Source organism: Protopterus annectens, chromosome 3.part1, assembly GCF_019279795.1.
Source record: "Protopterus annectens isolate FY-2018-M chromosome 3.part1, PAN1.0, whole genome shotgun sequence".
NCBI classification, from domain to species: domain Eukaryota; kingdom Metazoa; phylum Chordata; order Ceratodontiformes; family Protopteridae; genus Protopterus; species Protopterus annectens.
The window spans coordinates 1,022,190,173-1,022,215,888 of NC_056732.1; the positions used below are offsets into that span (position 1 = coordinate 1,022,190,173).

The 25,716-nt window shown below is 37.4% G+C and overlaps 1 protein-coding gene across 4 annotated transcripts in view; it reads right to left on the bottom strand.

Annotated features, from left to right (window-relative positions):
• LOC122798334 (protein spire homolog 1-like) overlaps positions 1 to 25,716 on the bottom strand; it is an 893,363-nt gene that overhangs the window by 400,467 nt on the left and 467,180 nt on the right. For all 4 annotated transcript variants that reach the window (XM_044067180.1, XM_044067179.1, XM_044067177.1 and 1 more), the window contains one exon: positions 24,885 to 25,054. In XM_044067180.1, coding sequence (XP_043923115.1) covers positions 24,885 to 25,054 — 170 coding nt within the window. The remainder of the gene's footprint in view (positions 1 to 24,884; positions 25,055 to 25,716) is intronic.

The window sequence follows — 25,716 nt, forward strand, 5'->3', positions numbered from 1 at the left end:
CTATGAAAGTGTATTTTAGTATCCATTTTATCCATCTTAGCAGTAAGTTGCTGGACTATAATTATCAGAGACTGAAGTTCTTTCTTGATGCTGGAGTCTTGAGAATTTGTCTTACTGGAACTCATTTCAGACTGATAAACTGACAGGAAAATTTCCATAAGTAATTTCTGACAGGAATATTATTAAGATTTCCTTTCTTTTTTAGATATAGTTCAAGAACTATATAAAACAAACATATTTAGAAAGAAAATTACTTCAAGAATTAATTTTTTAAGTAATTAATTCCTGTCAATGTAATGAAATTGGTGGAGCTGAAGAAATCTGCTGCTATCCTGTGTTCATCCTTGGCCATGCCCCCCAACTTACACCTTCTGAGTTACAACAGAAACTCTCTTGCACTCTAAAGGGCATATTGTTAATATGTGAAAAAGATGCAATTACAAACTGACATGCTTTGCATCTGCCACACTGTTGTGTTCCTATATTAGCCAACTGTTTAGAAATATTAGGAAGGGGAAGGCTAAATTTACTTTTAACTAGAAAGTCTTTAATATTCTTTCCCCTTCTATAAGAAAATTGTAAATTAACATTTATCCAAGACTGGACACTGTTGAGGGAACAAAAATATTCCCAAAACTGAGTGAATATTTTCTTAAATTCTGGTGTAAAACATCCATAAGTAGTAACTAAATGTAGTTTCCTGTTCCCTTTCATTGGTTGCACCCACTTTATTAGTTTTATGACTATTGCCACCACATGAAGATATAATTTTTTTTGTAATTTTTGTACAAAATCTATCATAAGACTCAGACAGCAACTTAGCACTATAACCTCTACCTATAAAAGAATCATAGAGAGATGCAAGTTCTAAATCAAAACATTCAATATTGTTACATAAACGAGAAATCCGCAACATTTCTCCAAATGGCAACGAATTAATAGTGTGTGGGGGATGTCCACTACTAGCATGAACATATTGAGTACCCCCTATGAATTTTTTATTAACCGTAGAGATCAAATGGCTACCTTCTTTGATATTTAAGACAATGTCCAAAAAGGGCATAATTGTACCAATTTGAAGTCCATCAAACTGTAGGGAAAATCTATTACAATTTAAATCCGAAATAAACTGATAAACTAATGTAGTACCACCTTCTACCAAAAATATCAAATCGTCCACGTACCTAAAATATTTAACTACATATTTATGGAAAAATTGATGTCTACATATATATTCAGTTTCAAACAGGCCCATTGCTAAATTAGCATACATGGAGGCAAAAGCTGCCCCCATGGCTGTGCCTTGTTTTTGACGATACAACGTATTATTAAATTCAAAAAAATTATTATACAAAGAAAATGAAAGAAACTCAACAATATATTCTGTAGCTGGTGATTCTCCCAGAAAGAATTTCACTGCTTCCAAGCCAAATGAATGGCTTATGTTGGTATACAAGCTTTTAGCATCAACTGTGACCCAATACATTTTGTTATTCCAACTAACATTGCTTAACTTGTTCAACAAATCACATGCATCTATGATATATGATGGTAACTTTTTGACAAAAGGCAGTAAATAATAATGCAAGAAAATACCCAAATTATGTGAAAAATAAGTACGACCAGAAACAATTGGTCTTCCTAATAAACTAGATGATTTTTTGTGTATTTTAGGCAGGCAGTAAAAATATGCCATAGAGCAGTTGTCAATATTAAACCTGTTTTTCACAATCTGCAAATTAAAATAATCTAATCTATTTCCCTTATGTATAAGATTTTTATACAGTACTATTGCTTCATTATAACATTTTAACTGAGATACTTCATAAATACTTGTATCACTAAGATGCTGCATACACATGTCCAAATAATCAGAAGCATTTAACACTACTAACTTATTGCCCTTATCGGCTGGCTTAAAAATGATATTTTCCTGTTTACTCAGTGACAATAAAGTTTGCCAATCCTGATATTCTATATTATAATTAATATTCTTTTTGTCTTTAAAAAACTTCTCATAAGCTACCTCAGTAGCATGATTCACCATTTTAACAAAATTAGTAACATCCACATTTAAAATACATGGTACAAACTGACTACATGAAGGTACTTTTGTTGTGTCTAATTTAAAATAAGCATTAACATCATTTTCAGAGGAACAAGAATAAAAACTATCAGATAAAGATGTCATAGAAGAACAACAACTGTTAATACTGGAATTCATTTGTACATTTTGTTCCCTACTGAAAAAATGTTTTAAATATAATTTCCTCCCAAAACAAAAAATATCTGTTTTCAATTCATGTAGTCTGCTGACTACTGTTGGAACAAATTTAAGCCCCAGGTTAAGAACAAACATTTCAGCATCATTAAAGTTGTAGTTAGATAAATTAACTACATAAGTACTACAGTTCCCTGTCTCACAGTCAGCGTTTACCTCTTTTGAAGCCACCAGACCTTTGTGCATCAAACCCAAAGTTCTGAAAGGGTTCACGTTGGCGTTTTTGTCCCTGGTAGCCTCCATTGGAAAAGGAGGCTTCCTGGCGATAAGTTTGTCTAAATGATTCAGCCTGTTGCGGTCGTGGTAATCCAGGATAGTTATTTTCTCCACCATCGTCCTCAAACGATGTATATCCTCCTTCTGAGGCAGACGCCGATGAGGTGCGATTCTCACTAGCTTGCTTGCCCTGATGAAACCTAACTTGCTTTTTCATTTTGTTTCGATTGGCTCTTGAGAGAAATGCATTGTTGGATTCGTAGTCTCTCAAGTCTCTGATTAATTTACCTTCCTTTCTGTCCAACAACGCTAATTCATATTCTTTTAACTTATCATTAGTTTGCCTAAGGAAATCATCCATCGTAGAAGAAGGGACTTGTGAATAAATGTCACTATATAACTTTTTTATTTCAGAACACAGTTCCTTTTGTTTAAGCTGGTCCCTTTCAATCAAAATACGAAGCCATTCAGAAGCACACTGATGAGCAGCAGTCACCCAACGTTTATGGAAGGCAATATCAGTGTCAATTGATAAATTAAATGGAGTAGTGGGGTCTTTAAATATTCGTAGACCCCTTGGAGTAATGTCAATGTCTAAATATTTCTGTAAGCCACATATATTAAAATAAGTTGCTGTTTCTTTCCACATCTTTTTTTCTAATTCAGAAAACAGTATCTTACTTTCTGCACTTACAGAACTAGGAATTTTTCTTCCAACAGTTGCAAATGGATGTTTTACACCAGAATTTAAGAAAATATTCACTCAGTTTTGGGAATATTTTTGTTCCCTCAACAGTGTCCAGTCTTGGATAAATGTTAATTTACAATTTTCTTATAGAAGGGGAAAGAATATTAAAGACTTTCTAGTTAAAAGTAAATTTAGCCTTCCCCTTCCTAATATTTCTAAACAGTTGGCTAATATAGGAACACAACAGTGTGGCAGATGCAAAGCATGTCAGTTTGTAATTGCATCTTTTTCACATATTAACAATATGCCCTTTAGAATGCAAGAGAGTTTCTGTTGTAACTCAGAAGGTGTAATTTATGCACTTAGTTGCCCTTGTGGAAAATTCTATATTGGTGAAACAAAAAGGTTATTTAAAACAAGACTGCTTGAACATGTAAGAGATATATACAATAAAAAAATGGAGAGCCCAGTGGCTATGCATTTTTTGAACTTTCATAATAGTGATGCCAAAGGTTTGAAAGGCTGTGTATTAGAACAAATTAAATGTAATAAATATAGTGATTCAAATGTCAAACAACAACTGCTATATAAAGAAGCTATATATATTCTTAAATTTAAAACTTTGTGCCCTGAAGGCTTGAATGAAGATTTTAACTGGAAAATGCTGCTAAATTAGTTAATAGTTTAATTGTTTTAAATAATAGGTTGATTGAGTTAATAGATTTATTGATATATGTATATATAGAGATGCATTTGTATGTCTTTTTGTACTCCTTGAAGGCTGAGGCCGAGACGTCAGAGATACAATAAATCGTGTGGTGGATACTTTTGTTGCTTCTTTTTTCCTTGTTACTCTGTGGTTGTGCTTACTTCTTAAATTAATATCTCAAATATTACTGGTGGGATAGCTTGCAGAATGACATCATTTCTCATCTGACTCTATCCCAGGTAAAACCCCCCCACTGCTGAAAGCTGACAGTATTTAGCATCTACCTGTTAAAATAGATACACAAGGGATTTTCTTCAGATCTTTGCAGATCCTGGAAGTCATAAAACAATAGAACACTTCCAAGACAATACAGAGAACTTCTCTAGCACAGACATATGTCTCACTAGGATTATATAGGCCCTAGGGCCAATAGCCTAGTACCTACCTATTTACCTGCTGCACTGAAACTGAAAGATAACATCTTTTTATTGCGTGGTCATAAAGTAATTTAAGTAATCTATTTTTCTGAAGTTAACCTTCTATATTCCAGTTTCCACTGTTAAAATATATGCATAAAAACAGCTACAATAGTGCGGGTACATTTCTGTTCTATTCCAGTAGGGCATGCTGTGGTTACATTTTAAGCACTTTGCAAAAACCTTTTCAACACACATTTCTATTCCAGCAGTTTCATATACACTTGACATACATTTGTAACACAAGTATCTTATATGAATCATGCTGATATTCACAAAAGACAATTATTTACAATATTCCAGACATGCGTGAATGGGCGTACCTTTGTTGAAGGTTGTGTGTCAGGGCCGGCAACTCAGCACGTAAAAATCTACTGCCAATCATTAGCGGACCGGAGTTCCGCTGTGGCGACCCCTAACCGGGAAAAGCCGAAAGACACAACAACAACAACATTCCAGATAGCTGGGCTGGCAGTATCCCCCCTTTGTGACAGTACCATCCTCATAACTGAAAAGCTCCAGTAGGAGCGCCAGTCCAAGGATACCAATAGGTAAGAAGCAGATCCAGAAGGAAAAAGGACCAGGTGGAGGAGGGAGGGAGTGAAAACTGCAACAATGAAGAGAAGGACATCTGTTATGCTAAGATTTTACACAACAGTACTATGTCCTTCCATATTACTGTTGCTGTATTCTTTACAATAGAGAGAGTGCAACAGCTCAGAAAGATGATGATGAGGAGAAAGGACCAGCAGAGCCCACTAGAAAGCCATGGAGAATGGCGCTAGTAAAACCAGCTCTGGCCCTAGAAATCGCATCCAAATTATAGTGTCTGGTAAAAGTATGTAGAACAGAATTAGTATCCAACCCCTTGAAAAAAGCACCAGAAAAAGCAACAGCCCTAGTAGAATGAGCCTTAACAGATTAAGAAAGGCTCTTCCCATGAAAATAATAGCAAAAAGAAATAGCTTTAGATATCCAAGAAGAAATAGTTTGCTTGGAAACAGCCAAACTAAAGACCTAGGCTGAAAAGAAACGAAAAGCTTTTCAGATTTATGAAAAGCTTTAGTCTTATCCAAATAATATCGGAGTTGTCTGTGCAAATCCAAAGTGTGCAAAACCTTCTCACTAGCAGACTGTGGAAAAGGGAAGAAAGTGGGCAAATGAGCAGACTGATTAACAGACAACTCATTAACTACCCTGGGCAAACAAGAAGGATTAGTAAAAAGGGACACCTTATCTGAAAGAGGTAGAAGCCAGCAGACGAACAAGCGTTCAGACCAACAATCAAAGATGGCATTCAGATTGGCGGCAAAAAGGTTCGGAGGATGGTACATCTGGACGTCACCTTTATGCCCTGTGCCATGCATGCGGAGCATGTGTATGATTTTACGGCATACCCATTACTACATAAAGCTTTTGTATTCTGGCTGGATGTCGGTCTACCCTTGGCAGGGGATTTCTATTGTAAAGAAAACTGCAACAGTGAAATGGAAGGACATCTACAATTGCCTAGGACTGAACAGAGTCACCACAATGATGCTGGGTTACTCCTCCAGAATTTTCAGAAGTACCCTACATATTAGTAGAAAGGGGGGGAGCATTCAGGAACATTCCTGTTGAAAGCAAAAAAAGGCATCCGTCTTCCAGGCCTTTTTCCAAAGAGTGCTGGAACAGAATCTTGTCAGTTGATTGCTCAAAGAGGAGGCAAAAAAGTCTACTTAAGGTACCCTTAGAGATGTATTCAAATGTCGGAAGACCCCCTGAACTAATATTTGTAAGAGTCTGTCCTGGTCCTGCTCAGCTTGTCTGCCACACAGTTTTGCTCTGACAGAATGTAGGATGCCTGTAGACTGTGCTGTGAAGTTATATCGCAAGCTAACATGGCAAGTCTGCAAAGTGGGTACAACTTGGTTCCCCCTTGCCTGTTGATGCACCACATGACCGTGGTATTGTCTAAAACCCCTTGATGCGGTCCTTGGGAAAATGATGGTTCAGAGAGTCGAGTAACTTGATCAGGGCAAGCATCTCAAAGACATTTATGTGCTTGTGTCGATCCTTGGTGTCTCACTCCCCTGCCCTTTTATCTCTCTAAAAACATTTTCCCAAGCAAAGTCCAACTCTTCTGTGGTGACTGACTGCTTTGGAGGATGGAAGGAGAAGGGGAGACCTGGATTCAAGGATATCTTATCTCCACAAAAAATTTCTCTTCTGACAACCCCCCACATTGGGGCTTAAAAAGATAAAGGGTGTTGATGCTGGGATCAGAGAGATTTCAGTTACCACTGCATCTTTCTCATGTGGAGACTTGCCAGAGGTATCATGAGAATCACAGATGTCATGAAATCCAAAATCCTGAGTATTCCCTCACAGCAAATGAAGTCCGAGTGGAAAATCTTAGAAACAGATCTAAATAAAGATCTACTTTTTCCTGTGGAAGAAAATAAGTTGAACTGAGGTGCGTCTAGCTGACATCCAGGGAACACAATCCTGTGCGAGGGAGTCAAGAAAAATGTTTTGACTGTTCTCTTGGAATCTCAGATTGTATAAAATCTCTAATCCAAGACAGAGATTCTTGACTCTTCTAAAAAGTTTATGCAAAGATAAGCATGTCATTTAAATATGGATAGCCTGCAGCCTAAAATGAGCTATAACTGGAGCTAGACATTTTGTGAACACTCCTGGTGCAGTGGACAGTCCAAAAGTTAAGGAAGAGAACTGATAATGTGATCCAGACATAAAAGAACGTTAAGATCATCTGAAGTCTGAATGAATAGAGATGTGATAAGCATCTTATAAGTCTATTGTTACCAGGAAACTTGTAAGAGTTAACAGGGTGCGAAGTGGCATAATTTTGAATTAGGTCATTATCACAGACAGATTTAAAAAAGAAAGATTCAGAACTGGTATCCACGCATTTTTTTTCTTTGGCACTAGGAACATTTTTGAATAAAAACATTTTTGAATAAAAACTCTTCCCCACTTGGGAAGCAGGAACTGACTGTATCAGTCATTGGGACAGTATATAATGAAAAAATGGTTGAAACAAAAGTCTTATTAGGAATGACCTTCTGGAAAGGAGGAATTTCCTCCCATTGTCATCTGGAACCTTGAAGAATGATATTCAGAACCCATTTGGATGAAGCAACCTGTTGCCAAAGAGAAAAATGGGGATTAAGACTTTCTGGATGAAAAAGAGGCCCAGGGTGGGAATGAGTCACAAGGTCTCTTGAATAGTCATTTAGACATATTGGGGTGTCCTTGTTTTTGGAATGTTAGAGACTTCTTTTTGGAAATGCCTTACTATTCCTTCTTGAAAAACGTTTTACCTGGATTCTGTTGGACAATGGGGAAAATCAGAGCAGAAAAATCGTAAAGATTCTCTGGACCAGCTTGCCCCTTTCATCACACTTTCTGATCATCTCTGCAGCAGGGGGACAAGCACTAAATCTCTATCCAAGGTAGAATTTAAAATGTTACTTTTATCGTCTGGGAGGTTCTTGGAATGCAGCCATGCAAACCTCTTCAAAACAGTGCCAGTGGCCATAACCCTTGAAGAAGTTTCAAGGATCATACATACACTGAAAACACTGAAAACAATGAGCGATCTGTGCAACAGAAAAAACTAAGTTATGTAAAGCAGATTCTTCCTCGCAAGAAGAAACTGCAATAAAACATTCCTCATACTTTCACAATTTGTCAGAACAAACTAACATGCAAGCCTGACAATTCAAAATTCCGAAAATTAAACTTGCAGAAGTATACACTTTTTTCCATACCTATTAATTCCCCCATCCTTATCACACATAGCAGGCCTAGAATTAACCAAGTCCTTGGCAGAAATGGGATCAACTAAGGCTGCAGCTCATTGGTCAGGTTTGGAAATGTTTGTTCTTTTTTCGGTTCTTCCCGGTTAGGGGTCGCCACAGCAGAACTCCGGTCTGCTAATGATTGGCAGTAGATTTTTTTTACGGTGCCAAGGTGCCAGCTTGATGCCCAACCTTCAATGAAGGCATGCCCTACGCATGTCTTTTGAATGCCACTCGACCATGGGGAGGACATGCAGACTCCTCACAGAAGGCGCTCCAGCAGAGAATCGAACGGGAGAGCCTCTTGCTGTGAAGCGACAACGCTACCGCTGCACCACCATGGCTATAGGTTTGGAAATAATGTATAAAAATTAAAAGACAGAGGGACTTCATACAGTATCTACCTGCTTTTTTTAGGGTCAGCTGGCTTACTATCAGAAAAATTGCAGGGAGTAAAACATATCTTCTAAAGCAAACAGAACTGGAGAAATAGGTGCAGGTTCTGAAAAATCCTTCTGTAACAAATTGTACTATTTTGTGAGAGAAAAAACTGCTCTTCCACTGAAGACAGTACTCTAGCAATAGTCTCAGAGAAAGAGAACCCCCCGCAGGGAGAATCGGAGTCCATCAGAAATCTGAGGAAGAAATCCTGTACCCATCCCTCCATTTTCCTGTTCAGATTTAAAATCTTGAATCACCTCAGGAAAAGAGGAATCCCTCTTTCTTTTACCAGAAACTACATTAAAAGAAGGATCAAAAGCCAGAAATAAACCCCAAGCCAGTCCCAGAAAACTACTCCTATCCAAAGAAACTTGATGAGGAGTAGATCCATGCTTGGTTTCCTTTTTCTTTTTGACAGGAAAAATGGGGATAACCAGGTTACAAAGGGCAGAAGCCGCTTCCTCAAGGATGGGAACAGCATTATGACACAACAGGGAAATCCTCTCTGTTCCCTCTCCCAGGAGCATCATGATTTGCTGTTGCTTGCCTACCGAAGAGACCCCAACAGCCACAGAGGACATAGCTAGACCCTGGTTAACAGTGGCTATAGGTGATCTGAGGTACAACAAGCAGCCATAGCCGAGTCATCCACTTGTACATGAGGCAAATTGTTAGCCTGCTGTGGTGGTAAAGGCTGTTTGCTTACTTTTTTTCTTTTTTGTGGCTGGAAGAAGGATTGACCATGGGACTGGTAGTCTGTTCTATGGTCAAGCCAAAAATGATACCTTCTTCTCAAGGAAGACAAACAGCAATTACTGGTGAACAGTAGGAGACTACAAAAAGTTACTTTTTTTTTGTCAAAAAAACAGTAAAAGTACTTTAAGATGCCATGCCAATCCCACAAAAGAAAAACAAGGCTGCAAGGCAACTATCTTAACCATTATGCCAACCTCCCTCTAACTGTAACAAATATAGAACATCGTTTTGTACAAATACAAATAAGAACAACATAGTTTTACTTAGTTATTTTCTTCCCATTTGGTGTCCTTTTATACATAAATGTTATAAACTGGGCAGATGCTTTGCTTTACAGTTCACCCACAAGTTTAACAAAGTCAACAAAATCCAGCTTTCTCAGCCACTTTTTCTTGCAAAGCTATATTTCACAAATGTGATTGATGTTTTATAGTTTCCCATATATTCACTAATTTCAATGCTGCTGGTCGTCTTTCTGTTCATTTCATCTTCCAACACCAGACTCTGGTTCAAGTCCAAGGTACTACTGATTCATGTAGTTAACTCCTGTGTTTTTTTTTTGTTCTCTCAAGCATTTTCCTTTGGATCACTGGAAAATGTTTCACTGGCAAAGTCTCTCTGTCAAATTTATTGTCAGAAGAATGAGAAATAAGAGTATCATTCTGTTTGCTGGCTCACTTTTTGTTGGTTAAACTTTTTTTTTTTTTATTTCCTCCATAGCCTGCTCTACATCAAAAAATGTCTTTGATCCTCCAGGAAAAAACACTCTGAAGACAGCTGGATATACCAGTTTGAATCTCTTACCTGCTTCTTGGCATTCCTCACTGCTGGGATATATTTGCTTCTCTTCTGCCTAGTGTACAGTAAATAATTTTCCACAAACACTTATCAGTCTCCATTTTTAATACTTTTCTCTTCTGCCACAGTGTTGTCAGGATAACTCAATCTGCTGGAATGACTGCATCTTTACTAATAACGGTCTTGGCTGATTTCTCATAGCCACAGTTGGAGCATACACTTGATGTGCCCTTTTAATTAGCAAATCCTGTTGTGAAATACCAGTCCATTTTAGTATTTATGCTTTCATAAAGCCTGGTGTGCTTCAGTCTAGGAGGATCATCCGGGGCTAAAGCAGCATCCCCTGTTCCCATTTCTTCTTTCTCATTTGAGTGCTTCTCAACATAATAGCATACTTTTCATTTTTAGGTGGGACATCCACCAAAGGCAAAGAAAGACTGGAGAACATGGCAGTTTTACAGGAAAGGGCTTCAAAACTCTTGTTTTGAAAATAGTTCTGAGAGAGAGTGGTCCCTTTGCCTAACCCAGGACAAACACTATAACAATGCTGAGTTCTGATCCCAAGTAAAATGTACACTAAATGTGATATAAATGAATCTGTCCATTGCATGCACATGCGCATACACACATGCGTGCACACACACACGCACGTTAATTTTTTTTCTAGGGAAAAACACCCTTAAAGCATGCCAGTAATCTAATTGTACTGACCAAGCATTAAACAATTTACAATCTCTACTGAATTAAGGAAATTGTTCCCCAACAAGATTCTTATCTGCCAGCTCTGGAGGTACAGGATGAATTGACAAACTGATGATACCACAAATATAAATCTTGCCAACCAGACTGCAGCAAGAAAGAACTAAAGGTGATGCAGGCAGATCTTTATACTGTATATGTGATGACTTCCCAGAGACTTGGATATCCATCTGGCCAACAGAGTAATGGTATAATTATAAAGCTCAAAGCCAAGCTGGATGTTCCTGCCTTCTGTAGAAAATGTCCCACTGGTTAATTACTACTGTAAGAGTGATCTACAGGATAAACATCTGAAGGTACTGATCAGACTTCGTCTGGATCATCAGTAGACTGCAAATAACATAATTCTATAAACATTTTGTGTGCCCCTGTGTTTCTGTGAATATGCATAAATTTCTATCTAGCTATAACCCCCTCACTCTCTCTGACACACACACACACACACACACACACACACACACACACACACAGTGTGGCATGTGTTGTTTAAGAGCTTACCGTCACAGCAGATGTTCAAGAAGATAACTGCTACTGCAGTACCGACAACTTGGACATCTGATGCAGAAGACATGAATTCTACAGTTGAGCACCCTTCCTTTCTCCAGCAGCTGGACATTAGTTCTTTACAGCAGTACATTCCCTGTATGATGGTGGCACCCACCCATGCCATTGTTTATGTTTTTTGCCAAGGGAGGCAGACAGAAGGCCACCCTGCCTGCTCCTGGACATGGTAGCAAGGATCCTAAATATGAAGGAACAAAAGTGGACATTCTCTTAGCAAGGGACTTAGAGGAATGGTGTTTCTCATGTCTATACAGACCTAAGCAGGTATAAGGTCCTAATATTGTAAGAAGAAAAGGGGAATAAATGTATAGAAAAGTTGATCAGCTCTTTACTCCCACCCCCGCCCCAGAATGCCCAAAGCAGAGACAAGGTGATGGTGGGGAGAAAACCATCTCCGCAGATGTGATCCACTTGGACATCTACTACTATGGTAAATTCATACACAACTGCACTATGTCCTTTGTACACATCCTTCTTGCAGTACAGAGGTGGAGGAACTGGTTGGGTTGGCTTGTAATAATCTAAAAAATGGAAAAAGGAGGAATTGGCTGTGGTGCGTTTCAAGGCTTTGCCAAACGGCAGCAGCAAACCTAGCCTTAGAGGCAATGTCAAACCTGTTAAGTTGAAAAAGTATGGACAGAAAACCAAGTGTCAATCTCCTGTCAAACTAAGCACCCCTTCAAAGAAAAGACATAGTATTTGCTGAACTCTAGAACCATGGACTCTCACACTTACCTTCTATCCTTTTTCCATGGCAACAGTAACAAAAAACAATGCAATAGGCCAAGCCACTAAAAGGCACAAACAACTTAATCTGAGATTCTGATGTTCTTGGTCATGTCTACACAATATCTCACTTGTATAAATATATATATAAGGAGTTTAGGATTTTCTCTTCTCTCTTCTGGAGTTTTTGTAAAGTTTGATTGAAAGAAAACTCTGTCAGCACTTCTGGCAAATTCAGTTACAGCTTCTAGCATAAATGAGGGACTGATTTTAAGCCTCACCCTGTCCTTTTGAACATCAGAAAGGGTTCTTTGTACATACACGTGCATAGTTCTAGAATTCTTCTAGCTGAAAAGCCAGCAAACAACAAAGAAAAGTTTTCGAGATTAAGGATTTCAGAGAGATTGGGACAGCATGTTTAAAAGAAGGCAGAAAAAATGTTTACAGAGCACAATTTAAGTCTCAAAGCAGGGCAATAAGCTTTCCAGGCAATCATAAATATAAAACTCCTTTAAGGAAGTATTTAACAAGGTGGAGATATGCAAAAGGGGGATCCACAAGCATGCAAACTCACAGATATATGTTCAAAGATGCACAGACCACTGGTTCCATCCACATTTACCTTCTGAATCACCCTGGAGAGAATGCAAGTCGAAGGGAACGCTCACTGAAGCAGACTTATCAATCTGAGGAAGACATCTACTGCAAAACTTTTTTATGTGGTGTCCTATAGCAATATTTTCTCAGAAGCATGTAGCTTGGAGAAGGCAACAAGTTCCATCTACAGAGCACGCCATCAGTTACCTGAAGGAAAACATTCCTGTGCAACATCTACTCTTGAGGACATGCAGCTGATATGCATAGTTGGCCTTCTACAGAGTTCAGCTGGGACGGGATAACTGGGACTGAAGGGCTAGCCTCCTAAAGCAGCCATGGCCAGCCTGCATAAGGGATAAAAATGAGGACCCCATGGCTTATTTACCACATTACCATGATGTTGTCTGGGGTCTATATCACATGGTCGAAAGCTAATAATAGCGAATGACCACAACTTCGAAAACACCGGAACTCAAAGTTGGAATTGTGGGGGGCTATGCCCCCCACACCCGCAGCTAAATATATATATACCAACTCCGAGATCACACTACAGTGAGGAAAGGGCAAATTTATGTATTTATTTATTAACATTTGTTGACCAGGAAGTCCACTGGGTCAGAGACCTATTTTCAGTGGAGGTCCGGGGAGAAAAGCTTCACAAGTATTACAAAAAAAAGACAATATTTAAAATACAATTAAAAGTATTACAGATCTAACAGGGAGAAAAAATATTACAATTTACATTTCTTAGGATTTACATTAAATTGAACTAGAAAAATCCTTACAATAAGTTGTAATGTTACACCAATAGACAAGGGTCTATACCACATAGTCGAAATTCTGTAAGTTTGAACACTATGTTCGAACTTCCAGAATTTCGAAGACAAAAAAAAATAAATAAAACAAAAAAGAAAATAAAGGGCTGTAAATAGGGGGGCAAGCCTCCCTGCGCCCCACACACCCCCACTCTTTAAATATACCAAACCCGAGACTGCACTACAATGCGGTAAAGGAAATTTTCCCAGGAAGTTGTTCCTGTTTTTTATTTATTTTGTTGAGGTCGAAGTATGACAACTTCGAACATATGGTCTCGACCATATAACGTTCGAAGTTGTCATACTTCGACTACGTAATATAGACCCATAGACAAGGCATGGACTAAGAAACATTACTTTCTTTGGTAAGATTATGGTATCCTGTATAGTAGGAATACACTAGTAAAATGTGAAGACTGGGTTTTGCAAAGTTTTGTTATCTGAGTACTTGGTGAAATGTACTGTTTAAGGTGGTTTGCTCCTGAGGCAGGTGCAGGATAGATTGTTTAGATAATGTGTTTTTAGAGCTATTTTAAAAGTTTTTGGGTGGTCAATTTGGGTTATTTCTGATGGAAAGTTATTCCATAGTCTAGCTATGGTATGGGAGAACAGACATTGTCCTGCTCTTTTGTTGGGTTTAGTTACAGTAAGCATGCGTTTACAGGAAGATCTTAGTGTTCTTGTGGAGGTGTATGTTTGTAGGATTGAGTTGAGGGCAGGGCAGTCATTTGGTTTAGAAATTACTTTACAAAAAACAGCCACAACAGCAACCAGGTACCTCAGAAAAACGATAAACCAATGCAACTGTGAAAATGAAGTAGAGGTAAGGCTCCAGGTCTCTTCAAAGAATTTTATTGTCAGGTTACACAAGCGCTTTCACCATCTGGAAGTAGAGAGTGCAGAGTTGGACTATAATCCAAGAACGAATATTTCATGGATGGACAGAAATGTCAATTAGTTCATGATGAAGGTGAGCGAAATCAGTAATCCATTGCTATGCGATATGAATGTAATTGAACAAGATGACATCGTAAATATAGACTACATAGCACTGAAAAGTGAATTATTTTTATTGGAGAAAGATTTGCCGAAGTTAAAGAGAATACAATATGAGAAATACCATCTACAAACATGCATAGCAGAGAACATTGTACCAAGAGGCTTAAGGATACTTAAAATGCCGGCTCAGGTTGATTGTGATCCTGTGCTATTATGTGCATGGCAAAAATTAAACATACAAACAAGTCTGGGGTATTTAAAATTGTTAACTGAAGATGCTGAGCAGGGGAAGTTGAAAATTACACCTATCATAAAGAATAAGTACCTAGACCTTTGTAAAAAGTATGATTCAAACACTCTTATGAGACCAATGACTGATATCTTAGACAATGTGTCGGTTTATGGGCGCAAACTAACTCAGATCAAATTAAAGAAATTGCAGAGAGATAGATCTGATTTTTCCAACGGCCATGTATTTATATGGCTGAGATTTGTGAATAAAAAAACTTTTAGCGGCAGTCATTCTGATGTGGAAATTGAAACCAATAGGTTAATCCCCTCCACTACACTGAAACCCAATGCTGAAAGCATTTCACAAGAAGCAGTGTATAGGAATGCAGACAGCATTCAAGCAGCACCTGAGGGGAGTGGTTCAGTAACCTCTGGGTTAGGCTGTAATTCTATGGCAATGGACAATACGGCCGTTAGAAAGAGAATCATTACTACGAAAGCACAAGTACACAATGAGACGAATGTCAGTGTTCAAGTCAGTTTTGATGAAGAACTCCACCCTACTTCGACTTTTTTAGAAGGTCCTCGACCAGCAGGTTTACAGTGCCCTTTACCGACCAGGAGCCGATCGAACAGCAGAGGAAGGGGTCGGCTGAACCAAACTCACACAAGAGGCAGAACTGCAACAAGGAACAAAAGGAAGCGGTGAGTCCATACACCATCAAAAAAGAATTTCTAAACAACAAAAATTAGTAATAAACTTATCTAAGCATGAATTGTCTGACAGTGAACATAAGGTTTTAGAAAAAGGACTTTCCTTTATACCTGCACTGGACTCTGATATCACAGAAGTGATATTAGACATTAAGATGTTTACTAGAAATTTAATGTTAAAGATTTTGTTTTCTGATAATGATGTTAACAGTGATTTTGTATATAAGAAGCCTAGTTGTTTTATACCCAAAATGAGACCCTTAATTAATGCATTTGAGCAGATATGCATTGATGATGTTTATAAAACTTTTCATGAACAGAAAATGTTGAGTGACAGGAAGAAATGGCATAATTTAACTAAAGATGAAAGTATTGCTTTAAAAAATTTGCGAATGAATCAGTCCATCATGATACGTCCTGCAGATAAAGGGGGACCTATAGTAATCCTGGATAAGGATGACTATGATAAGAGAATGTTTCTTCTCTTGAAAGATGATGCTTTTTATAAATTTATTACCTTGGTAAAAGTTAATGAAATGATTGATTATGTTCATAAACAGTTAAAAGGGATGGTTGATATGAATATTCTGGATGAAAATTTGTTTCAATATTTCCTTATTCTTAATCCCACCATCCCCATGATACAAGGTTTACCTAAGGTACATAAGAACAAGGAAAATCCCCCAATGAGACCAATTGTATCTGGCAGAAATTGGTGTACTGAGGCCATTTCTATTTACCTGGAAAAATCTCTTAGAAGTCTTATAAATAACTCAGATTATATTCTAAAAGATACTGAACAGTTTCTAAGAGACCTTTATACATTTTGTGAAAGCATACAACTGAAGCAAATGCTACTTGTTACACTTGATGTTGTTTCATTATTCACAGTAATACCTAATGAATATGGAATTAAAAGTGTAGCTGATTTAATGCACAACAATGGGAAATATGATCATACTAAAATAGAATTAATATGCAGGCTGTTAAAGCTCATCTTAGAATGTAATGTATTTGTGTTCAAAGACAAAATTTATTGGCAGTGCCAAGGCGTTGCTATGGGAATGTCTTGTGCGAATAGTTATGCCAACGCAGTTATGTATGAGTGGGAGAAAGATTTCTTAGAGAAAGGTGAATTTAGGAATTAAATTTTATTTTACCGTAGATTTGTAGATGATCTTTTTCTGTTATGGGGAGGCTCTGTAGAAAAACTTAGAATGTTTGTAGATTATATTAATGCGTCAACAAACTTCCTTAAATTTACACTGAGTTATTCAGATAGAGTTATAAACTTTCTAGATGTTCTTATTATGCAGGAAACGAGTGGCAAGTTAAATATTAGGACGTATAGGAAGGAATGTCATGTAAACAACCTTCTTAGAAGAGATAGCATGCATCCTCAGTTTACATTTAGAAATGTGGCACAAAATCAAGTATTTCGGGCCTCTAGATTAAATGCTATGGATAGGGACTTTATGATACAATTGGATACAGTAAAGTCTGATTTATTAGAAAGAGGCTACGATCAAAAGATAATTGACTCAAGTGTTACTACGGTTAGGAATCTGAGGCATAGCAGAGCTAAACCTTATTTTTCTCAGCAGATAGATAATATTAATGTAAAAGGAAAATCTACTAATGCACGACCACTTAAGTTATGTTTTAGTTATTCGAGAAATGTAAGATGATATACAAACATTATTAATAAACACTGGAATATTTTAACTTCAGATAGACAAGTAAAATGGTAGGTGCTTTTCCACAGTTCACGTTTAAGAATAAGAAATCTTTAAAGAGACAACTATGTAGTCCTAGAGACATTATTATACAGTATAGCAGTCTGGGTACTAAACCATGTAAAACCAAATGTAAATCACACAAAACCAGGAAGAAACTCCAAGACCGTCAAATGAAGACAATAATTCGATAAAAAGGCAATTCCTTTATTCGACTGTTAGATGATAAAATCCAAGGGTTAACAAAGTGAGAAACAGCAGTATAAGACAAGCGCTTTCGCTTGGGTAATACCAAGCTTTATCAAGTCAAAAACAGTTTCTTTCAAAAGAAGCTACTGTTTAAATAAGAATCTTAGTTGATCACATGCTTAATTGCAGCTGGGTCTCATTAAAGAAATCAATTAGAAGTGTCATGAGCAAATAAATAAACAACTCAATCAAGTGTACATAAAAAATATTTAAAATCCACACTGCTTGTAACATGATGCATAACTAATGTACCGTGTTGGTACCATTATAAAATTACATACATGAATTGTTCAATGTAAAGAAAAAGGCAGTGTTAAAAATGTAAGTGAAAATAGGAATAAAAATAAAAATAAAAATGGGGATTATATACAAACCAAATGGATTTAAAATCAGCAATATAGAGTAGGCTAAAAATGTGTATATTACATTCTTGTTAATCATATAAGAATGATATCATAATACAAGTAAATGGCACGCAATTGATAGGTTGTGAGATGTATATAAAATGTGTGTAAAGTGGGGTATAAGGTGGTAATGTTGTAGAAAAACATGTTACAGCCTGGCTCTTCTGAGCTTCAACACTGAGCCTATGCTAAGTGTACCATTTAGCCCCGGAGGCCTACCTGCATCTAACCTGAGCTGCCAAATCAGCTCCCTGTATTCCAGGGTTGATTCCCAATCACCTCCTCTAGTACTGGGGTTCACTTGCTCAAGAATCATGAAAGAGAGTTTGTAATTATGACATGTGAGTGAATGTTTGAAAAAGGCATTACTTTCCTTTTTCTTTTCAATGTCATAAATGTGCTCGTACAACCTTTTCCTGAATTCTCTCTCTGTTTTACCTATATAAAAGGCACCACAGGTGATGCAGAGCCCAATGTAGACCACTCCTTTAGTTGCACATGAAAAGTGACCAGGAAATCTGATGTGAGTGTGTCTAGATTTTAGGTAAATGTGAGATTTGTTTATGATAAGAGGACACTGCTTGCAGGCACCACATTTGAAGGTGCCTTTGTTGTGTTGTAGGTTGTGAGTAGTTGTTGTAAGTTTCTTCTCAAAGATTTCTTTGAGGTTTTGCCCCCTCTTCCTAACAAAATTGGGCTTGGCTGGAATAATGTTCCTGAAATCATCATTTCCGGCCAGCACAAACCAATATTTGGAAACAATGGTTTCAATTTGTTCGGAGTTGTCAGAAAAGGTGTAGATGAAGTTGCCATCCTTCTCTTTGTTTTGTTGTTGTGTGAGGTTGGGAATCTGCACTTGTGTACGTCCAAACAGTGGAGGGTATAAAGTATCTCTTTTGGTTAGAATTTCATCCGTTAGAGAATTGAGCAAGTTGACAGGGTAACCTCTTTCAATGAACATACGGTGTAAATTCTGGATCTCCTCTAAGAAGTCCGAAGGTCTGCTACACATTCTTGATGCTCTTATAAGTTGTCCCTTTATTATACCTTTCTTTTGATGAAGCGGGTGCTGACTCTCATAGTGTAGTAGAGAGTTAGAGAAAGTAGGTTTCCTGTAAACCTTGGAATATAATTCCAAAGATTGAGGGTCCCTGTGAATAGTGACGTCAAGGTAGTGCAATTCTTCATGGCTAATATTGTGTGTGAAGGTCAAGAACTCCGTAGTGTTGTTGATGTGTTGCAGGAAGGCCGATAACTGGTCCTCAGTGCCTTTCCAAATGAGGTAGATGTCATCAAGGTATCTGCAGTAAAAGGTGAGAAACTGTGCCCAAGTCGTGCCAAATATATACTCTTGCTCCCATCTGTGTAGTACCACGTTGGCATAATTGGTAGCGCAAGAGGCACCCATCGCCACTCCTTTTAACTGCTTAAATAGTTCCCCATTGAAAAAAATGTAGTTGTTGTTTAAAACCATGTTCATCATGTCAATGATTAAATTGATGAAGTTGTTGCCCAAGTTGGTTTCTTTGGTGAAAAAGCACCATTCTAACCCTGTCGAGTGGGGAATGCTGGAAAAGAGGTCTTTAATGTCAATGGTGACCAAAAAAGAGGAGGGGGGGCAATTGGTAACAGGGAAAAGCTTTAAGAATTCCCATGAGTCTTTGCACACATGAGTAAGAGCATGAATGTGTTGTTTAGTAACATAGTCAATAAACTTGGCAATGGGTTCAGTCGCACCACCTGCACCCGAGACAATAGGTCTAAAAATCAACGGGTTGATGCCCTTGTGTGTCTTTGGGATACCAAAGATGACCGGAATAGTTGGTTTGTTAACAATCAAAAAATTGTAAAGTTTTTCATTTATAAATCCCTGCAATAAGTTGTCATATAAGGAGGATTTGATTTTTGCAAGTGCGATGTTGTATTCGTTCCGAGAAATGAAACAATACTGGGTGTCATCATGTAAAACATGATGCATACTGGCTTCATAAGCGGACTCATACATGAGAACCACACCACCACCTTTATCAGGTTTCATGATTCTGATATGTTCTTCAAACAATTTGTTAATGTATTCAAAATGTTCAGTATTCAAGTTGGTTAGGTGCGGTCTCGGGGGGTTACCATACATGTTTCGCAAATCCTGTTCAATTAGTTCCTCATACAATCTGAGAAGTGGATGCGTGGGGGGATTGAAAATGCTTTTCCTACACAATCCTGTAGGTTGCCAAATTTGTCCTTTGAAAAAGTGTTTGAGGTTAAGTCCTCTGATAAATAACTTGAGGTCAACTAATAACTGAGCCAAGTTTGCTCTGTTGGTGGGGACAAAATGAAATCCTTTGGTGAAAAGATTGAAAGCTGTGTCATTGACTACAAGGTCTGTGTAGTTGTAAATGGTGAAATCATTTCTCCTAAAGATAGTGCAGTTGGCATGTTCGGTTGCAGTGATATTGGTGCTAAGCGGGACAGCAGGGTCCATAAATTCAATGCTGGGGCAGATTTGATCGGAGGAATTTGCAACATCTTGAGAAATATTCTCTAATATTGTTTGTTCGTCCACCTCCACCCTGTCCTCTGTGGTTTGGGACCCCATGCCCCGGGCCTCCCGGGGTGTATGGGAAAATCCTGCTCACGTTGCCTTTTGTCTTTTTCAGCCAAACGCTCACTCCTACGTGGAGCATGGTGGGTGTCTGGCTGAAAAACATCATCTCCATCATTGCCAGGGGTACTAGTTAATCTAGCAGTTTTAGAAAATTTGTTATGACAGGGATATGCTAAATCATTCCTATATTCATGTAAATCCCTCTCAAGCTTTCTTATTTTTCGATTCATAATCTTATTACAAAATGAATCAACATCATCAAACACCTTATCATATTCGTGTTTGACCGTGGAGAAATGGTTGTCAGAAACAACCAACTGATGTAAAGCATTCAGTTCAGTGTTTAACATGTTAGCTTTACTTTCATATTCTGCAATCATTAGCTTCATAATTTCAATCCCTGCCTTGTCAAATATGTCACACATTTGTCTGTATTGTGCAGTGCCATGTTTAACGTAATTTGGAAATTTAAAAAACCGTAAACCCTTCGGAATACGTTTAACATTAACACATTCATACAAGTAGTCTATTTCCATTTGGTTGCTTCTCAACCCATACAATTTGTTTTTAAAGTCATCAAAATCCCCTTCAATTGAAGTGGAATTATTGGAACGAACAGTACCTTTTTGAAAATTGAAGGGTTTGTTAGCCCAGTCAGTGAAATTAAAATCCTTGGGTTTCTCCTTCCCTCGTTTCGAACGAGTAGAGTTGGTGGACTTGGTGCTGGAGGCGTTGTTGTGGGCATCCGCGTCTACATGCGTGGTGGTATCCAAAATCATTCTTTTGCCATGTAAGTCCAATGAGTGCGTTTTGTTGGCCTGAGTATCAGCCGAAGATGCAGAGTTGTTGGCATGAGTGTTGGCGTTTTGTTGTGCATGCAGCAGCCCTTTTAGTTCAGCTAGCATGTTTAGAACCTCGTTGAATTCAGTACGTGAAACCGGAAGTTGATTGCCTACGTCCTGAAGCAAATGCGGTGTAACCGCAGGATCGAACGTCTCCACTGTAGCGGTCATGGTGTAGAGCAAAGCCACGGAAAACCAAATGTAAATCACACAAAACCAGGAAGAAACTCCAAGACCGTCAAATGAAGACAATAATTCGATAAAAAGGCAATTCCTTTATTCGACTGTTAGAAGATAAAATCCAAGGGTTAACAAAGTGAGAAACAGCAGTATAAGACAAGCGCTTGGGTAATATAAGCTTTATCAAGTCAAAACAGTTTCTTTCAAAAGAAGCTACTGTTTAAATAAGAATCTTAGTTGATCACATGCTTAATTGCAGCTGGGTCTCATTAAAGAAATCAATTAGAAGTGTCATGAGCAAATAAATAAACAACTCAATCAAGTGTACATAAAAAATATTTAAAATCCACACTGCTTGTAACATGATGCATAACTAATGTACCGTGTTGGTACCATTATAAAATTACATACATGAATTGTTCAATGTAAAGAAAAAGGCAGTGTTAAAAATGTAAGTGAAAATAGGAATAAAAATAAAAATAAAAATGGGGATCTTGAGAAATATTCTCTAATATTGTTTGTTCGTCCACCTCCACCCTGTCCTCTGTGGTTTTGGCTCAGTGTTGAAGCTCAGAAGAGCCAGGCTGTAACATGTTTTTCTACAACATTACCACCTTATACCCCACTTTACACACATTTTATATACATCTCACAACCTATCAATTGCGTGCCATTTACTTGTATTATGATATCATTCTTATATGATTAACAAGAATGTAATATACACATTTTTAGCCTACTCTATATTGCTGATTTTAAATCCATTTGGTTTGTATATAATCCCCATTTTTATTTTTATTTTTATTCCTATTTTCACTTACATTTTTAACACTGCCTTTTTCTTTACATTGAACAATTCATGTATGTAATTTTATAATGGTACCAACACGGTACATTAGTTATGCATCATGTTACAAGCAGTGTGGATTTTAAATATTTTTTATGTACACTTGATTGAGTTGTTTATTTATTTGCTCATGACACTTCTAATTGATTTCTTTAATGAGACCCAGCTGCAATTAAGCATGTGATCAACTAAGATTCTTATTTAAACAGTAGCTTCTTTTGAAAGAAACTGTTTTTGACTTGATAAAGCTTGGTATTACCCAAGCGAAAGCGCTTGTCTTATACTGCTGTTTCTCACTTTGTTAACCCTTGGATTTTATCATCTAACAGTCGAATAAAGGAATTGCCTTTTTACTAAACCATGTACTAAATGTAATTTCTGTAGGTATATAGATACAGATACTAGCTTCGTACATCCAAATTCAGGTGCAGGCTATACATTCCAAGTTAATGCCAGATGTGATTCCCCACGTGGTATATTTAGCTACTTGTAAAAGTTGCAACAAATTTTATGTAGGTAAAACGGACAGGTTACGAGATAGAATTAGGGAGCATGTATACCACATGAAAAAGGGGAATTTATTTAATGCTTTAGCTAAACATGTTAAAGAGACGAGTATACAACATTATTTTGGTTTCAGAGTGATAGATGCTTTGAGAATGTGAGGGGTGGTGATGTTAAGGTAAGAACAGAAAATCTGGAGACAAAATGGATAGTGAAATTAAGAGCAAATAATGGCCATGGTCTAAATGACTATATACCAATAAAGCCAGTTTTGAAAAATAGGGCATTACGTAGGTAATTTAAATTGTTATGTTTTTATATATACATTTTTATGTTTCATGTTTTTAAAAAAAAATGCATATGCAAGTGATAAGTGTTTTTATATATATATATATATATATATATATATATATATATATATATATATATATATATACACTATATAATTTTATGACTTCACAGTATATATCTCTTTAAGAACATGTGTAAGCATCCATGTGATAATTTGTATAAATGCAGGTATATTCTTAGTTGTTGGATACACCTGAAGAAGCCAGATGGTGAAAGCGCTTATGTAACCTGACAATAAAATTCTTTGAAGAGACCTAGAGCCTTACCTCTACTTCATTTTCACAGTTGCACTGGTTTAGAAATTAGTTTGTGGGCTAAGGTTAGTTGGATGTATTGTAGATGGTGGGAAAACGCTAGCCATTTTAGCTTGGTGATGGCATGGCAATGATGAGAACGGTGTGGTATTTCCGAGGCGAATTTGGCTATTGTGTTGCAACAGGATTGTAATTTATTACTAAGGGCTGTATGCAGATTAGTAAAAATGGCACTACCATGTAGAAGGGAGGGAATGAGTAGGGTACTGGCTAGTTTTATTTTGGTATTTTTATCCAAGTAGAGCTTGTGGCGATACAGTTTACCTAGTCTGAAATGGGTAATCTTTATTGCAGGTAGGATGTGTGGTTCATATGCGAGTTTGTTTATCTATTGTTATACCTAGTAGTTTGGCTATTTTCACTAGTTCCCTATCTACACTGTAGTGCGACCCCACAATAACTTCGAGTTCCAGTGTTTTCGAAGTTATGGTTGTTCGCTATTATTAGCTTTCAACCATGTGATACAGACCCTATTGTCTGTTGTCACTTGTAAGAGCTACTTTTTCCAGATGGACTTGAAAACATTAAGAACCTGGAATCTAATTTTCTTTATATGTTCTTTAAATTGTATCCTATATCCTTGTAACCTTGAGGTCTTTTGTAAGAGTTTGTCATGCTAGGGCAAGCTTGTGCAGTGTGGAAGGGTTTTGTGGACACAGGGTAGATTTCTTGCCTCTTTTGAAAAAGACTAAATTTCGAACAGTTTGCTAAATCTTTTGTGAGGACCAAGGGACACACAGTTCATACCATTCTTCTGGGGGGGTCTGTAAACAGGAAGCTGAAGATGCTAGAGGTGAGGGAAGAACATGTATGTATTCATGGTTCATTGCAAGGTTGTGGAATGAACTTCCATAGTGGGTTAAAAAATTTGATTCTTTGGAAAAATTTAAGTAGAAGCTTGGTGATTATACTGGGAATGATCAATATAAATATAATATGGGAGTTGGGGTTGGTATAATGGTTATGGTGTTTACCTCACAATCACAAGGTACAGGGTTTTATTCTCATCTTTGAAAGGGGAAATTGGATTAGTTTAAAATGGTTCACAAGGGCAGCTAGCCTAGTACTTAACTACAAAGAAAACTGCAACATTAAAGGTATGAAGGACTGTTAGCAGCTTTACAATAACTATGTAACTATATATGAAACACAAATGCATGCAGTCAGTGGGCTAATAATGTAGAATAAAAGGGGTCTGGTAACTTCTTGTCAATAAAAAACATTAAAAAGGTAGCACCACTGTAATTAAACACCTAACCCACACTCTTATTTGTCTTACCTCTGACTCAGAGGTCTCCATCTCAGCCAATGTTGGTGCTTTTAGGAGTCTCTTTCTCTGGATCTTCACCTCTCTTCCACCACTACCAGTAGCACAGACTAGGTGTGTTATTTTTCCATTAATAAGTGGTGAGGCAGGTGATCTTTCAGCACCATCTGGAGTGGCCACATCTGTCAAGCAAGATAAAAAAACTGGTTCAGATGAGATAATAGATCACTTATTCAGTTACAGGCTGGCAAATCAGAGATAAATATTACCAGAATCCAATAACTACTACACATTAGAAATACCAATATATGGCAACACACTGAAAATAGAAAACAAACTAACAAAAATGCATGCCTGTTGAGCCTTAGGACAGAATAAATGCCAATAACATCACAGCACACAACAGCTATGGTGCCATCACGAAACACATTCAGCACAAACAACATTAAACATACTGGTGCAAAAACTAATAATTGAAGAATACAGAAAGCAGGCACTCTGGCATTATGTGGTACAATTAACGAATGGAAAAATACACTGCACTGCTGCAGGCTATTGGGCATTCATGAAGTACTATGTAAGCATACAGCTCTCAGTGAACTTTTGGATCACTATCTGCAGCTCCAGTTTTTCTTTGCAAGGACATGACATTTTCCTGTGCATCAAAATGAGATTACATTAAATAATGTACTTTTATACATATCTGACATGTATTTACTTGTTCATAACATAACTTTTCTATTACTCTGATCTGGGCTATGCCTGTAACAAAACCTTTATGAATCAGTGCAATACCTTATTAAACAAATAAGTAGTGTACTTGGATATCGTTGGCATACATATG